General features: G+C 29.8%; 1 protein-coding gene across 1 annotated transcript in view; it reads right to left on the bottom strand.

Moving 5' to 3' along the window:
- The window catches only part of LOC115879630, a 32,433-nt gene extending 16,053 nt beyond the window's left edge, over nt 1-16,380 (bottom strand). The window contains exons 1-3 of the mRNA XM_030896525.1: nt 15,980-16,380; nt 4,774-5,060; nt 1,172-1,363 (exon numbers count right to left, since the gene is read on the bottom strand). Coding sequence (XP_030752385.1) covers nt 1,172-1,363; nt 4,774-5,060; nt 15,980-16,158 — 658 coding nt within the window. The 5' untranslated portion in view covers nt 16,159-16,380. The remainder of the gene's footprint in view (nt 1-1,171; nt 1,364-4,773; nt 5,061-15,979) is intronic.
- Between the last annotated feature and the right edge of the window lie 223 nt (nt 16,381-16,603).

The raw sequence follows: 16,603 nt of genomic DNA, 5'->3' as shown, positions 1-16,603 counted from the left end.
CGCAGACTAAAAGATCAATATTAACTAGATTTAAAGAACATATTATGGCTCAGATAAGATGCGATAGACCGGACAAATCTTGCATTGCTCAATCTATTGTTGATAAAGAACATTGTATAATTATTAATAACTTAAAATTAATTAAATAAGTCTCAAATTACAGATAATTATATGCATATGAGAGTGTCAAAATTAAAAAATGTACAGATAGTACGAACAGAGACAACGGTCTAATTCCTTCCATTTCTCTGTTCCTACTGCTTTAGTTTCGATAACTAATTGTTACGCTCGACGCTCGGGTGGTTTTGACTCCCTTGGCTAGTTTTTGCCACGCCTACTCGGTGCCAACTGAGCAAGCATATAAACGCTCAATTTATAGATATTAGTTTAGTTTTAATCATCTTCTGGTGATGCTAACATGGTTAGCGAAACGCGCGTCCAGTGCTAAAGTAAAAGTGTTTTGGTTTATTGTGGTAAATAGTGTTTTAATTTGCTAAAATCGTTATGAGTAAAGCGGATTAATGATTTGGAAGAATTAAAATTGGGCATAAGGTATGCAATAAAAGATATCTTAGAACAATATTTTTAGAATAGTTTAAATGAAGTCCGCAATCGACTACCATACTGTCAGGAAATAAGTGAAACATAATTTGAACATTTATTAGAAAATAAATAAGAGCTAGTTTTTCTATAATATAGGAAATTTATTTTTAATATCCGTCCACATGAGCCCTGGCAGCAAAAAGGAGACGTTAACTGAAATCTTTACCATTTTTTTTTGTTTTTAATATTATTATTTTACCCTGCAACGGCTTAAGTTAGGTATAGAAGAGGTTTGGAGAATTAGATTAAAATATTAGTTAAGTGGATTTTAAAAATGTAATAAAATTGAGGGCATTGTATTCAAAGAACAAAAGTTTGCATTGTTATTGGATCAACGATAAATCTGGCAACATCATAGTACATTGTACCACATGTCTAAAATTTCAAAAACATAGCATTACCTACCGGTTTTTGAGATATTTCGCCGGGTTTGGACTTTTTTTGTAACCCCGTGTATATGTATTTAAAACGAAGAAATCTTCAATACTATTGTAATTCAATTTTTAAGTTTTATATATCTGCATTATTTAGCTAAAGTAAACTTATTATACTACATAATTTTACTTGCCTTTTAAATAATTGTTGGTTTGAATATGGGCAACTACATCTTGATTTTCTTCTATAGTTTCCATTTCTGCTAAAACAGCACCAATTTTTTTACAATGTTTGCTAGCTGCTTTCCAGTCATATTCTCTACCGGCTGCACTCGCAAACATATAGCAATTTTTACCAACTCTAGTAAAATTTTCAACACATGGATCTGAAATACAAAAAATAGTACAGTTAAAAAATACATAAAGTTGAATTAATCCAATAAAAGGAGTTGAAGTTTTAGGGAATATATTTTTATTTTTATATAATACAAATATTTATATTATATAAACAAATAGGTTTTCTCTGTTAAAACAGACCAATTTCGATCAACCTGTATTTTACATTAAAGTGGGTATGAGATTTAAAATCGAAAATACACCGATAATGACGATTCACAGAAAATTCATAAATACCAAAACAAACAGAAAATGTGTTTTCTTTCAAACGTCACAAAAGTGTTAATTTTTGCGACGTGATTGACAATCTAAAAAAATAATTTTAACGCCTGGGCATAAAAGTAAAGCACTTACGCCTAAGCATAAAAGTACGAAAATATATTATTAAACTGGCATAAAGTGTCAAATTTAACGAGCATAACCATAGTTTTTCGATATACAGGGTTGTTCACCACATACGACACGGAGTATTGTAGCTAAACGATGAGATTTTTACAAATTGTAAGTTTTGGGTTCGATGAAGGACTATTAGAGGTACAATTTAAAAATAATTTTACAAGATACAGAGTGTCCCAAATAAGTAAAAAATATCAAAGTTGTATTTTTTTAAATGGAACACCCTGTATATTATTACATTTTAGTTTCTACGATTAAAATAAAGGTAAATTTGATTAAGATTTGTTATACTTAAACCTTACCGTTTTTGAAATATTTTCAATTTTGTGAAATTGCAGTAAAAATTTTAAGGCTTCATTTCTCCAAAGGGTATCAAAGTTTTTAATACTAAATATTTACTGAAGTTTATTTACTGATCAGTTATTGTGTTGCAATAATAAAAATAATACTACCTTATACAGAGTGTCTAAAAATTTATTTTAAATAATTATTAGCTTCAAACGGCAATAACTTGTTTAATTTAAATGGAACACCCTGTATATTTTACGAGAATCAGATGCACAATTTAATTGTCTATCAAATTATATTATACCATTTTTTACCTATCTCTTTAAGTTTCTGTAGAAAATGCATTTTCTTGTAATTTAGAACTTATTTATCAATATACCCATGGACTATTGACATTTTAGATTATTTTTAAAGATGTACCAAATTTTTAAAGAGTACCAATACTAATTTAATATGATTCCAGTATTCAAACTATATTAACTGACTGTTTGCGTTGATTAATAATAATTGCTCCAAATACTAAAAACTGAATTTTGTATGGGCATTAGACAGTGTGATAAAAGTAACACCTTAAAAATGATATTTCATTTTTAATAAATGCTTATTTATAAAGAGTACAGATAGTAATATTGTCGACTTATAATTCGTTTATTTCATTAAAAAATAAACATTTGTTTATAATATTTGTTAAAGAGGATCAATTAATATGATTCCAGTATTCGGGCTACAATAACTGACTGTTATGCGTTGATTAATAATAATGCTCCAAATACTAAAGATTTAAATAGTTTTCTTTTTGCATACAAATGGGCTAGTAATATTATCGTTTTGCTAAAACGAAAAATATTACTAGTCTGTACATTTTGTACATTTGTTGCTTTAAAAACAATCTAAAATGTCAATATTCCATGGATATATTGATAAATGAGGTCTAAATTATAAGAAAATGCATTTTCTACGAAAACTTGAAGGGATAGGTAAAAATGGTATAATACAATTTGATAGACAATTTAATTGTGCATCTGATTCTCCTAAAATATACAGGGCATTCTATTTAAATTAAAGAAGTTATTGCCGTTTGAAGCTAATAATTATTTTAAATAAATTTTTAGACACTCTGTATAAGGTAGTATTATTTTTATTATTGCAACATAATAACTGATCAATAAATAAACTTCATTAAATATTTAGTATTAAAACATTGATACCCTTGAGAAATGAAGCTTAAAATGTTTACTGCAATTTCACAAAATTGAAAATATTTCAAAAACGGTAAGGTTTAAGTATAATAAACCTTAATCAAATTTACCTTTTATTTTAATCGTAGAAACTAAAATGTAATAATATACAGGGTGTTCCATTTAAAAAAATACAACTTTGATATTTTTTATTTATTTGGGACACTCTGTATCTTGTAAAAATATTTTTAAATTGTAGCTCTAATAGTCCTTCAACGAACCCCAAACTTACAATTTGTAAAAATCTCATCGTTTAGCTACAATACTCCGTGTCGTATGTGGTGAACAACCCTGTATAATGACTTACAGTACGTCTGCTGGATCTGTGTCTATGAAAGGAATGCGGACAAAAAACGTTTAAATAAACAACGTCATATATTTTATACGTCGACTTGACGAGTACGTCATCGCAAATTGCTCCGCCCACTCATTTTATTGCCTACTTGCAAATTTGTCGAATTTTTATTGATGGGACGCGTCGTCTCATTTTTTACAAAAAACATCGAGAGAATATCGTTTCCCCTCTCACAGATACCCCGTAGCTACAGAACGGACAGACGTACTGTATAAGGTATTATGTACTTTTAATTTTTTCTATATTATTTGGAAAATTTGAAATTGTTTAAAAATTATTTGTGGCGTTTGAAAAAAAAAATAGCATGTTCTATTCGGAGTAAAAATTATTTTTTTTGCCTCGCCTGTATGTCGGACTCTCTCACGCTCGTCAAGCGTAGGCAGCCTCGCCGCATAAAGTGTCATTTTTACTCCTAACAAAACAATAAACTATTTTTTCAAACGTCACAAAAGTATTAATTTTTGCGACGTGATTGACAATATAAAAAAGCCATTTTAACGCCTAGGCATAAAAATAAAGCGTAAAAGTGCTTTATTGTGCCTAGTGCCTAAGCATAAACAATATTATATTTTCAAATACAAACAAAGAACCAAACCAAACCATACGAGTATGATTTTATATCGACGAAACATTCTGACTCTTAAATGTTCGAAATGAAGACTATAAAGATATAACATATGTAAAAAAGATATTTTTGTAGCTATGAGATTTGTTATTTTCTAATAAATATCGCAAGTACCATACAATTGAAAAAAAAACGGCGTCAAGACGGCTGGAGAATGACAATCGATGATAATTTTGGCGAGGTCAAGTCCAAGACGTCATATTTTTAACCCGTACTTTTCTTTGCTTTTATGGCCTTAACAAGGCTGTAATTTATTTTTATATTTATTAAAAATGATTTTTAAATACTGTAGTTTAAAATTCAAGAAAATATATTTTTTAAAATAGATTTGTGTCTGAAAAATGTCTATTCTTTTTTAATCTTTCCGTAATTAGTGTCACTTTTTGATAAGTTTTAGGTCAATTTTTAATAAATGACCTAGAGATCGACCTCGCCAAAATTATCATCGATTGTCATTCCTAAGCCGTTTTTTTCGATCATACGGTACTTTATGCCTACCTGTATCGATTCTGTTACCAGCCATAACAAAGTACAACATTTCTTCCACTTTTCTCAATCTTTTCTCCATAAAGTCTACTTTATATACAAGTTTCTCTATAGCCCCTAAAAGGTACAAATCTGTTTCTGAAACCTGTCGATGCGCTGGTTTTGTTATAGGTGGCCTATAACTATTATTTGAGATTATTTTGCCAGGTGTAACTTTGCTTTCTTTTATATCCGGATCAGCTCTGTCTTGGACGACATATGCTGAGTCAGATATAGGTATCTGCATTACTCGACTTTCCCTGAAATTAATTAAATGTAAATTTTATTATTTTATACAAGTTATATGATCAAAACAAACGACGATAACTATGATTTTGATTTTAAAGTAGCTTGCTGTTATTTTATATGTAAACTGATTTAACTGGACGCCGTTTTTTTTATCATCCGTAATTTATTCAACTGATTATTTTGTTTCATTTCAATGATGTGTGAGGTTCAAGTTAACGTCTCCTTTCTGCTGCAATGGCTAAACTGGACGGGACCTACTTGTTTACGCGGAATCCGAACCGCGGTCCTCGGCCATATCATGGTCAATGGCCTACCGACTTAGGAAGAGTCTAAATTAACTCTTACTCACGAGATATCCGATCTCATCCGACCTTGAACCGGTGTGAATGAGCAGTGTGTATCAATAGATTTTACACTTTTCCCTTTTGGACAACAGCACGATGCAAAGTTTCGAACCGGTCACCCGTCCATCCACTAGCATCGCCTTACGTTGCTTAACTTCGGTGTTCTAATGGGAACCGGTGTTTCGACGTAGCTGGGCCGTTGCCCCATTTCAATGATAATATTGGTGAGTGATAAGGCTAGGCAATTTTTAGTCGGCCGATTACTTAGTTGCGCAATTGAAGCCAATATACCGGTTGAGTCTCAAAAGTCACCCCTATAACTTTTTTATTTTTTCAGATAAAAAATCGAGATTTGGTATGTTAGTATATGACATAAATTAGGGATTGATTGACGTAGGTACTCAATTGTTCTTAAATGACACCTTCGGTATTTTGTTACTTTATTTTATAGAAAATGACACTCCGAATAGAATGACATATCATAATATGTCAACTTTTGACATTTTCGCTTAAAACAAAATTGTATTTTAAATTTCAATCTAGAGTTAAAAACACTAATTTTTAATCAAGGAGCCTTGGAAAAATATATTTGATCGTCTAATGTTTTTAGTGACTTGTCCTGGCCGGTTAAAAGATGCCCAAATCGTATTTTTAATAATATTCAATTTTTTTCAAATGGAACGAGGGTGGCACATTAGCATATTTGGAAAAACCATTTTTATGAATAATTTGATACCACACACTTTTGGTATTTCGATCCAAATTTTGGTTACGAACCAAATTACGAATAAAGTTATAATTTCAAATAACCATATATACGAAAATGTCAAAAGTTGACATACGATATGTCATTCTATTCAGAGTGTATTTTCTATCGAATAAAGTAAAAAAATATCGAGGGTGTCATTTAAAAATCAAAAGTTGTAGTCATTTTCGGTGGAACAGGAAGTGACCGAAAACAATTGAATACGTCAATCAATCCTATAAAATCTGTAGTAACCAACTGATATCCAACTGATACTGCAGGGCAAAATAGATATTAGAAGAGGTCAGGGACGCCGACGAACATCATGGCTGAAAAATATTAGACAGTGGACGGGAATAACGACCGTACATTTATTCAGGGCGGCTCACGGTGGGGTATTAGCATCGTACATAAAACTCAGTTGGTACATAAAACTCACCGAGTTTTATGTACGGTGGTATTAGCATGAAAAAGGTGATCGAAATTCGAAAAACCAAATGTGTTTAAGATTTTCCAAAAAAAGATAAATGATAAGTTAAATCATGTCTGCCATGAATGGCGTTGATATGGGTGTGTTTAGTTGCATTCATTTGTTTCAACGAAACGTCAAAGTTGTTACTTCTCACAGATAAGAGGCATGGTACAAAAAAAACAAGGTATGATCGATAGCGGCTCCAATTTCGTTAAGTTTGCGCATACCACCTGTGACGTCATACGCCGTACAAAAAATATATTCATATTGTTCAATTGCCACTAATCAATGAGGTTATATACAGGGAGACGCTATGAGCATTTAAAGTGCTTGCGAAAAATGGTAACACTAGGCGTGGCTTAAGCCAGCACCAATATGGCGGCATTAGCAGGGCCGGATTACAGAAACTTCTTTGAAAAATTTTATTTTACACAATATAACGACCTCAACATTTTTAAATAAAAAATTAATTAATCAAAATAACTACAAAACCTACAATTTTTTCAAAAATATAAATTACAAGATTAATTTTAATGACTATATACTATGTATATTTATGAGGAAACACAAAAAAATAATACACATTAAATAAATTAAATTTTATTGCTCACTAAATAACACTGTTTTGTTGCTAGTATGTTTTAAACTAATTGCCTTGTTTTTATTGATGTATCTAACAATAATAACCTTAACATTTTTTAAAAAAAATAGAAAAAAAGCGGAAAATAATTAAACATGATTACTGATTTACCATAATTAACATTTTGATAATCATTAAAATTTAGAAATCTTAGGAAATGATTATTTATTTGAGATATTTTATTGAGATGTTCTGTCAAAACAGCTATCAGAAAAATGTTTCGAGCATAGAACACTACCTGATGTAGCTTGCCAATTTCTCCTGTTCACAAACTTCACCCAAGCTTCTCGACGGATGGGAATTTTGAAACCTAAAAATCAGATTTAATATAATATTTATTTGATAAAAATTTTCTAAAGAGAGCAAAATTTATATACTACGTACTAAACTTAAAATGTTCTGATATAAAATTTTATTAAAATAATAAACGTTTATCAATAAATATAAGTTGTTAAGACTTTATCTGCAAAAAGTAAATTTACTTTGTTGATTTTATAATATTTATCTAAAAATTAAAGCTATAATATATAAAGTTTGTACATAGTATATGCTAGCAGATGCTAAAAAGGAATGTAAATAAATGTTTAAGTACAAAATCTTAGTGTAAAAATAGAAAAATGAACCGTAGTTAAAACAAAACTTTCAAATTTGGCCTAGCAAATTACTCTTTCCTGTCAAAAAAAGTATATGTAGTAAAAATAACAGATATTGTTAAGAATTTTTTTTACAAGAGTAAAAGTCGAGGCATGTTTTAATTACTTAATTGCCTCTAACAAAGTATTAAATAACTAAACACTTTGTCAATATAGAAACACTTAATATTTAATTAATAAACGCATAACTAGTTAAATGGAAAATACGAAAATAATTTAATCAGGTCCTGTATTATGTTTACACTTACCTGTGATTCAACACCAATTTCAGTGGATTTCTTCCTCTCTACATGTTGTCGACTGCAACAACTACTTACAGCACACGAAGACATGTTCGGAAAGTCCAAATATTCAAATAAAAACACAAAGATAGTCTTGGAAAATTAAAAAAACACTCGCAGCAACGCACTTAACCTCAAAAACTGAACTGTCAGAATTGCCAGTACCAATATGGCGTAACTGGGTACATTTCTCGATAGCTTATGTCGCCTCCCCCCCTTATAACCTCATTGCCACTAATAAAAAAAGACCTAAAATAGGGAAGAATTAGGACATAACCCCAAAAGTTATGTTTTGACATCGAGCTTGACATTTGAAAAAATTATTTTCACATTTTGACACAATCAAATTTCACAGATGACACAATCTATTTGACAATTTGAAATTGGCGCGTAGAGCTTGCCGACCAATAGTGCCGTTTATCACCTGTGACGTAGTGACCAACCTGCGCAATATCATACCTTGTATTCTTTGTATCATGGATAAGAGGTATATGGCAAAATTTTATGTTTAAAATTATAAATTGTTGTTGTTCTTGTGCTCTTTTTACGTTTATATTATTGTTTTGATTGAAAATGGCTCAGCAAGCTGCAGGTATGTATTCTACAAAAACGTATTATTTATTTTGATATTCTCTATACTAACGATTTTTTTGCAACTAAAAGTTAGGCGTTCAGAAAATTTGATTAAATTTGTGACATTTTTATTATACTTAGAGATTTAGTTGCGCATTTCGAAGAATCCAGCATATTGTCTATATACGTTTTACTTAGTAAACATTTGGCTTTCATACAGTAAAATAAAATACTGCGACTTTTTGCGACTTTGCTGATAAAATGAGAAAAACATTCTTGGTTTTCTCTAATTTGCCAATCAGTCATATACTAATGCGAGGTGTAAACCGCGGTGGCATTGTTGTGTACAAAGCGATCGCATTGGTGCCATTAGCAGTATAGCACAATTTGGTATTAGTAGCGACTTTAGTGGTATGGGCATTGCTCGCGGATCAGTCGTAGCATTAGTAGTATTAGTTGCGATATTACTACTGGCATTAGTGGCATTGACCGTGGAAACACTGGAACAGTGATTTTTCTTTCTATTTCTAGAATCGAGGAATTATCCTTTATTTTGTTCATATTATTTCCTCTTTAATTGAAAATAGCAATAATTTATATAAGGTCTACATAAAAAAATTTCGATCAACTATCTGTGTCAAATACCCCACTGTGCGGCTGTCAGGATTATGTAGACCAACATAATTGCCAACATCCATAGAGGATAGGAACTGAAAGAAGAAGAATCAATCCTAATTTATGTCATATACTAACACACCAAATCTCGTTTTTTTAACTGAAAAAATAAAAAAAGTTATAGGGGTGAGTCACTTTTGAGACGCAATATAACAACAATAATTCAACGTTTATGAATAATTATTTATCAATTATTATTATTCATCAAAATTCTTAGGTACTTCTAGAAGGTAGCTTCTAGAAAGTAGCTACAAACTTACACGCATACATTATATACAGGGTCACTGTTGTGTATGGAAACGGTCGATTATTACGTAAAGTATAGGAGGTACCGCAAAAAGTTAAATACAGAAGTTATAGGATTTTTAAATATCTATTAGCGAGTAATAAATTTAAGTATACAGGGTCGGTCATAAAGTCGTGGCACATCAAAGTTTCATTTTTTTAAGTGGAACCCCCTGTATATTATTACATATTTCAATTCTTCCATCGATTCTAAGCAAAAATCGAAATACACACAATGTACCTCAAACCAACCGTTTCCGAGTTATTGACTTTTGAAAATACCACTTAAACAATTTGATTTAATTAATTTCGATATGTTCAGGTTCATTTAACGTTGCCATTCTGTCGAAACTGTGATACTTAATAATATTTGATATTAGTTCTTAAGTTAGCATTTATTGATGTATAAAATGAGATTATATCAAATCAATTAAAAGAAATTGGCGCCGGGAGGCACGTATAGCCGCCAATAATTGATATTTTTTTTATCTCAAAAACTGCGACTGATTTTGATGTTATTACAAATTTTGTTGCAAATATTATTCCTAATCTTAAATTGAAAACCGCGTTTCGCTAGCTACTATAATTTTGGAGCTACGATTTTTTAAAATTTTTAACCCTCTCTTATGTATGAAACAAAATTGTTTTCAATTTAATAACAACTTTTTTGAACAGCGGGAAGGTACAGCAATGGGTAATCCATTGTCTCCATTTTTGGCTAATTTATTCATGAGCAGGTTTGAAGTGGAGGCTAAGAATCAGTTTGAGTATTTTCCAAGAGTATGGTTTAGGTATGTGGATGATATTTTTGCTGTTTTTGACACACATCAGACACCATAGATAATTTTATTTCTAAGTTAAATAATCGTTTTTCTTCCATTAAATTTACGCATGAAATTGAGAACAACGACAGATTACCATTTCTAGATGTATTAGTTATTAGAAATACTAATAATTGCCTGAATTTGATATCTATAGGAAAAATACGACCACACGCAGATATATTCCTAATGAATCACATCATAGTGTTGAACATAAAATGGCTAGTTTAAATTTCTTAGTTCATAGATTATTTAGTTTCCCACTTTCCAACGAAAGATATGAAATAGAAAGAGATTACATTAGGAATGTAGCTGAGTATAATGGATATTCTCCTTCACGAGTTGATCAATTAATTAGAAAACGTAGGTATAGGTTAATGATTTCTGAAAATTCGACTTTTCAAGTGGAGAAAGATACGTCTGAATATTTTTCGATACCGTTTGATAGAGAGTTATCCCGTGGTCTAAAAGGAATTTTTAAGAATGTCAATTATAAACTTGTGTATAGTGCTAATAATAAATTACAACAATTATTAGGTAATCCAAAGAATAAAACACCTCCACTGGAAAGGTCGGGTATTTATGAAATTTCTTGTAAAGATTGTAATCAGAAATATGTTGAGGAAACTAGAAGATCAATATTAACTAGATTTAAAGAACATTTAGCTCAGATAAGATATGGTAGACCGGATAAATCTTCCGTTGTCGAACATATTGTTGATAAAGAACATTGTATAGGTCTTAATAATTTAAAATTAATTAAACAAGTCTCAAATTACAGACAATTAGATGCATATGAAAGCATCAGAATTAATAAATGTAAAGATAGTATGAACAGAGTCAACGGTCCAATCCCTTCAAGTTCTTTGTTCCTACTACTCTAGTGGCGGAAATCTAACTGTTACGCTCAGTTGGTTCTGACTCGATTGGCTAGATTTTGCCACGCCCACTCGGGGCCCACTGAGCGAGTATATAAACGCTCAACTTGTCGATTGTACTTTAGTTTATAATCATCTGCTGATGATGCTAACATGGTTAGCGAAACGCGCGTCCAGTGTAAAAGTAAAAGTGTTTTGGTGTATTGTGGTGATTTAGTGTTTTTATTTTGCTGTGTAACACCAAAGGTTCCAACCCTCAACTGTAACCCTCTCTTACCAACCCCCACCCCCACCAAAAACTAATAGCCAGATTCTCGGGTGCCACAGTATTTTTGTGCCAAATTTGGTTAAATACGGTTTAGCGGTTTTTGAGTTATCGTGTTACAGACGGACAGACAGACACAGACACCATGAAAATATTTTGTATTTAGGCTCAATAACTCATTTTGAGTGAAATTAAAAAACTTAAAACTTTTTTTTGCCGATCTTAATAGCCTACCATACCTTAATAGCCTACCATACCCTGGCATGGTCCGCTAAAAATAAAGTTACTACTAAAATGTACCACAATTGTGCCACAATTTTATGACCGATCCTGTATACTTAAATTTACTAATAGGTAATAGGCATTTAAAAACTCATTACCACTTGGTAACAGTATCACAGTTTCGGCACAATGGCATCATTAAATGGAACTGAATATATCGAAATTAATTAAATCAAATTGTGTAAGTGATATTTTCAAAAGTCAATAATTCGGAAACGGTTAGTTTGAGGTACATTGTGTGTATTCCGATTTTTGCTTAGAACTGAAGGAAGAATTGAAATATGCAATAATATACAGGGGGGTTTATTTAAAAAATGAAACTTTTATGTGCCACGACTTTATGACTGACCCTGTATACTTAAATTTATTACTAGCTAATATATATTTAAAAATCCTGTAACTTCTTTATTCAACTTTTAATAACTTAAAAAATAAAATAAATTTTTGTCTTTAAAAAGCTACTGTGAACCACGGAAAACATAAATTTTCCTGCGGAAATGCGTAATTTGCAAATTTCGCACTTTAGAATAACTGAAATCTGCTATAAAAAAATACTAAAAATTTTGCGTTTTATTTTTAATATTTTTCTGAACATATAAACACAAAAATTTTCCTGCGGAAATAAGCTGTTTTCATTTTCTAAAGAAATTTATTAGACTTTAGAATAGCTGAAATCAGTTATATAAAAAATAAATATATTTTTCCCTTTAAAAGCATTCACGAATTGAGGAAAATAAAAATTTACCTGCGGAAATAAACTGTATCCATTTTCTGAGGAAATTTAATAGACTTTAGAATAGCTGAAATCAGTTATATAAAACATTAATATATTTTTGCCATTTAAAAGCGTTTACAAACTCAGGAAAATAAAAAATTTTCTGCGAAAATGCTTGATTTTCATTTTCCATTTGTTCCTTATTATATTATCGGGTCTTGTAAAGTATAAGTACCCACGAATTTAGCAATTTCTTTTTGGCAGAAAGTCCTTTGCTTATAGAACAGTTTAAAAGAAAAAAAATCCTTGGATGAAGCACTTTTGAACGAAAAAAAAAATCATTTAAAAGTGTCCAAAATGCTAACCAATCTAATAATAAATCTAATAATATTTTTACAAAATCACAGTTAATTATTAAAATATAAAAACCACAGCCTAACACCCTCTACAAAGAAAAGCTAACCAAAGCAACCCAAATCCTAACCAATCTAATAATATTTTTGCAAAATCACAGTTAATTATTAAAATATAAAAGAAAACTGCATGATCCAATGATTTTTTGTTTTGAATCAGCCCTATTTACGTAAAGCTTTAAAAAAACAAGAATAAGTTCAACATTCCGAGGTACTTATCGTTTACAAGAACCTATATTATTTATTCTACAAGAATTGTTATTCCTCCGAAAGTTGTTTTACCCCACCCAGCACCCCTTTACGCTCTCGGGTCCCGTAAGCTTCTAAACCGAAAAATGTATGAAAAACGAAGTGTACAAAATGACATTGATACATTTCCGCAGGAATTTTTTTGTATTTCTTTGCACGTAAAGGCTAAAGTCCGAAAAATAAAAATGACGCATTTCCGCAGGAGAATTTTTGTATATTTGTACTCCTAACGCCTTCTAGAACGCATATATAAAGTCATTTTTTATATAACAGATTTCAGCTAAACGAAAGTTGAGCCAAACTTGTGATATCTCATGTAAAACCAAGTCAGTTTATTTGATTTAATTTCTACTGAAGCACCTATTCAATAATTTTGTTATAAATTATTATTACCAATATTTTGGCAATGGCACGACGCCCTCCCCCCCATAATAATTATTAAAGAATCTATCATTTCGATTACTAAGTAAATCTAAGAATAAAGTATCTTAATTAGTAGAATATTATGCAGTGCAATTAATTATTATAGAAATAAAGATATGTCTAATATTGATACTAACAATTTTTATAACAAAATTGTTGAATAGGTGCTTCAGTAGAAATTAAATCAAATAAACTGACTTGGTTTTACATGAGATATCACAAGTTTTTTAGTAGGTATATACAGGGTTGTTCACCACATACGACACGGAGTATTGTGGCTAAACGATGATATTTTTACAAATTGTAAGTTTGGGGTTCGTTGAAGGACTATTAGAGCTACAATTTAAAAATATTTTTACAAGATACAGAGTGTCCCAAATAAATAAAAAATATCAAAGTTGTATTTTTTTAAATGGAACACCCGTATATTATTACATTTTTAGTTTCTACGATTAAAATAAAGGTAAATTTGATTAAGATTTATTATACTTAAACCTTACCGTTTTTGAAACATTTTCAATTTTGTGAAATTGCAGTAAAAATTTTAAAGCTTCATTTCTCCAAGGGTATCAATGTTTTTAATACTAAATATTAAATGAAGTTTATTTATTGATTAGTTATTATGTTGCATTAATAAAAGTAATACTACCTTATACAGAGTGTCTACAAATTTATTTTAAATAATTATTAGCTTCAAACGGCAACAACTTCTTTAATTTAAATAGAATGCCCTGTATATTTTAGGAGAATCAGATGCACAATTAAATTGTCTATCAAATTGTATTATACCATTTTTTACCTATCCCTTCAAGTTTTCGTATAAAATGCATTTTCTTATAATTTAGACCTCATTTATCAATATATCAATGGAATATTGACATTTTAGATTGTTTTTAAAGCAACAAATGTACAAAATGTACAGACTAGTAATATTATCGTTTTTAGCAAAACGATAATATTACTAGCCCATTTGTATGCAAAAAGAAAACTATTTAAATCTTTATAAAAGAGTATACCATTAATTAAATATAACACCATTATTTGCGCCCATATACTAATTAATTACATACTTAATTGTGTTCGTTATTAAATTATTATAAATAAATGTGGATTTGAGTCAGAAATCAATATAATAATAAGTTATCAAATTAAAGTCTCTGTAGTTATAAATAAGCATTTATTAAAAAATGAATATCATTTTTAAGGTGTTACTTTTTATCACACTGTCTAATGCCCATACAAAATTCAGTTTTTTAGTATTTGGAGCAATTATTATTAATCAACGCAAATAGTCTGTTAATGTAGTTTGAATACTGGAATCATATTAATTGATCCTCTTTAATAAATATTTAAACAATTTTTCTTATTTTTTAATGAAATAAACTAATTATATCGACAATATTAGTATCTGTACTCTTTAAAAATTTGGTTCATCTTTAAAAATAATCTAAAATGTCAATAGTCCATGGGTATATTGATAAATAAGTTCTAAATTACAAGAAAATACATTTTCTACGGAAACTTAAAGAGATAGGTAAAAAATGGTATGATATAATTTGATAGACAATTAAATTGTGCATCTGATTCTCGTAAAATATACAGGGTGTTCCATTTAAATTAAACAAGTTATTGCCGTTTGAAGCTAATAATTATTTAAAATAAATTTTTAGACACTCTGTATAAGGTAGTATTATTTTTATTATTGCAACACAATAACTGATCAGTAAATAAACTTCAGTAAATATTTAGTATTAAAAACTTTGATACCCTTGGAGAAAATGAAGCCTTAAAATTTTACTGCAATTTCACAAAATTGAAAATATTTCAAAAACGGTAAGGTTTAAGTATAATAAACCTTAATCAAATTTACCTTTATTTTAATCGTAGAAACTAAAAATGTAATAATATACAGGGTGTTCCATTTAAAAAAATACAACTTTGATATTTTTTACTTATTTGGGACACTCTGTATCTTGTAAAATTATTTTTAAATTGTACCTCTAATAGTCCTTCATCGAACCCAAAACTTATAATTTGTAAAAATCTCATCGTTTAGCTACAATACTCCGTGTCGTATGTGGTTGTGACAACCCTGTAGAAGAAATGGGTTGCTATGTTTTTGATTGGACATGTATTTGTATTTTATTTTGCCTTATGTCAGTTATAATAATTTCGGACAAGACTTTAATAAATAGATTTGACTTGATTAAAAATACCTGTAGTTTTTTGCTCCTATAGTCCAGTCTTCCAATAATGGTCCCCATACTTCTTGTTCGTTCCACGCTGTAGGGCTATTTCTTTTCGTTACATGACTATTGTTTGTGAAGTAAATCGCGCGAACATTATTTAAATATAAACAAATAATCGTGAAAGTCCAAATGGACCGTTCAGACATTGTAGTTTTTGAAACGCGAACAATTTACACAGGGGTTGAAATACCGCTACGTTACCAATAATTGCCTCTAATAACCTTTTATTAAAATATTGGCTACTTTTTTTTATTTCGTTACTACTACATCTACAAGACTTAAAAATATTATAAAACCGTTTTCTTAGTAATCTTGTAACTGAAATAATTTTTACGACACATAGATGTTTGTTGATGTTCCGGGACCTACTTTCACATTGCTATACGGGAATTCCATTAAAGACGATGATATTGAACCGGAGAAAGTCATTCTTACCAGTGGTGATGTGATTTTATTTTAGTATAACGATACCAACTTTGTCATTAATTATTATACATATATGTTATATTATTATAAAAAGAAATATATATTTTCAAAAAAGAAATTAACATTATAAATTTGAAAACACAGGAAGTTTGTTTGGATTCAAAA

The sequence above is a fragment of the Sitophilus oryzae genome, unplaced genomic scaffold (genome assembly GCF_002938485.1).
Source record: "Sitophilus oryzae breed Bouriz unplaced genomic scaffold, Soryzae_2.0 scaffold_1582_pilon_pilon, whole genome shotgun sequence".
In the NCBI taxonomy this organism is placed as follows: Eukaryota; Metazoa; Arthropoda; class Insecta; order Coleoptera; family Curculionidae; genus Sitophilus; species Sitophilus oryzae.
This window is presented reverse-complemented; position numbering and strand designations above follow the sequence as displayed.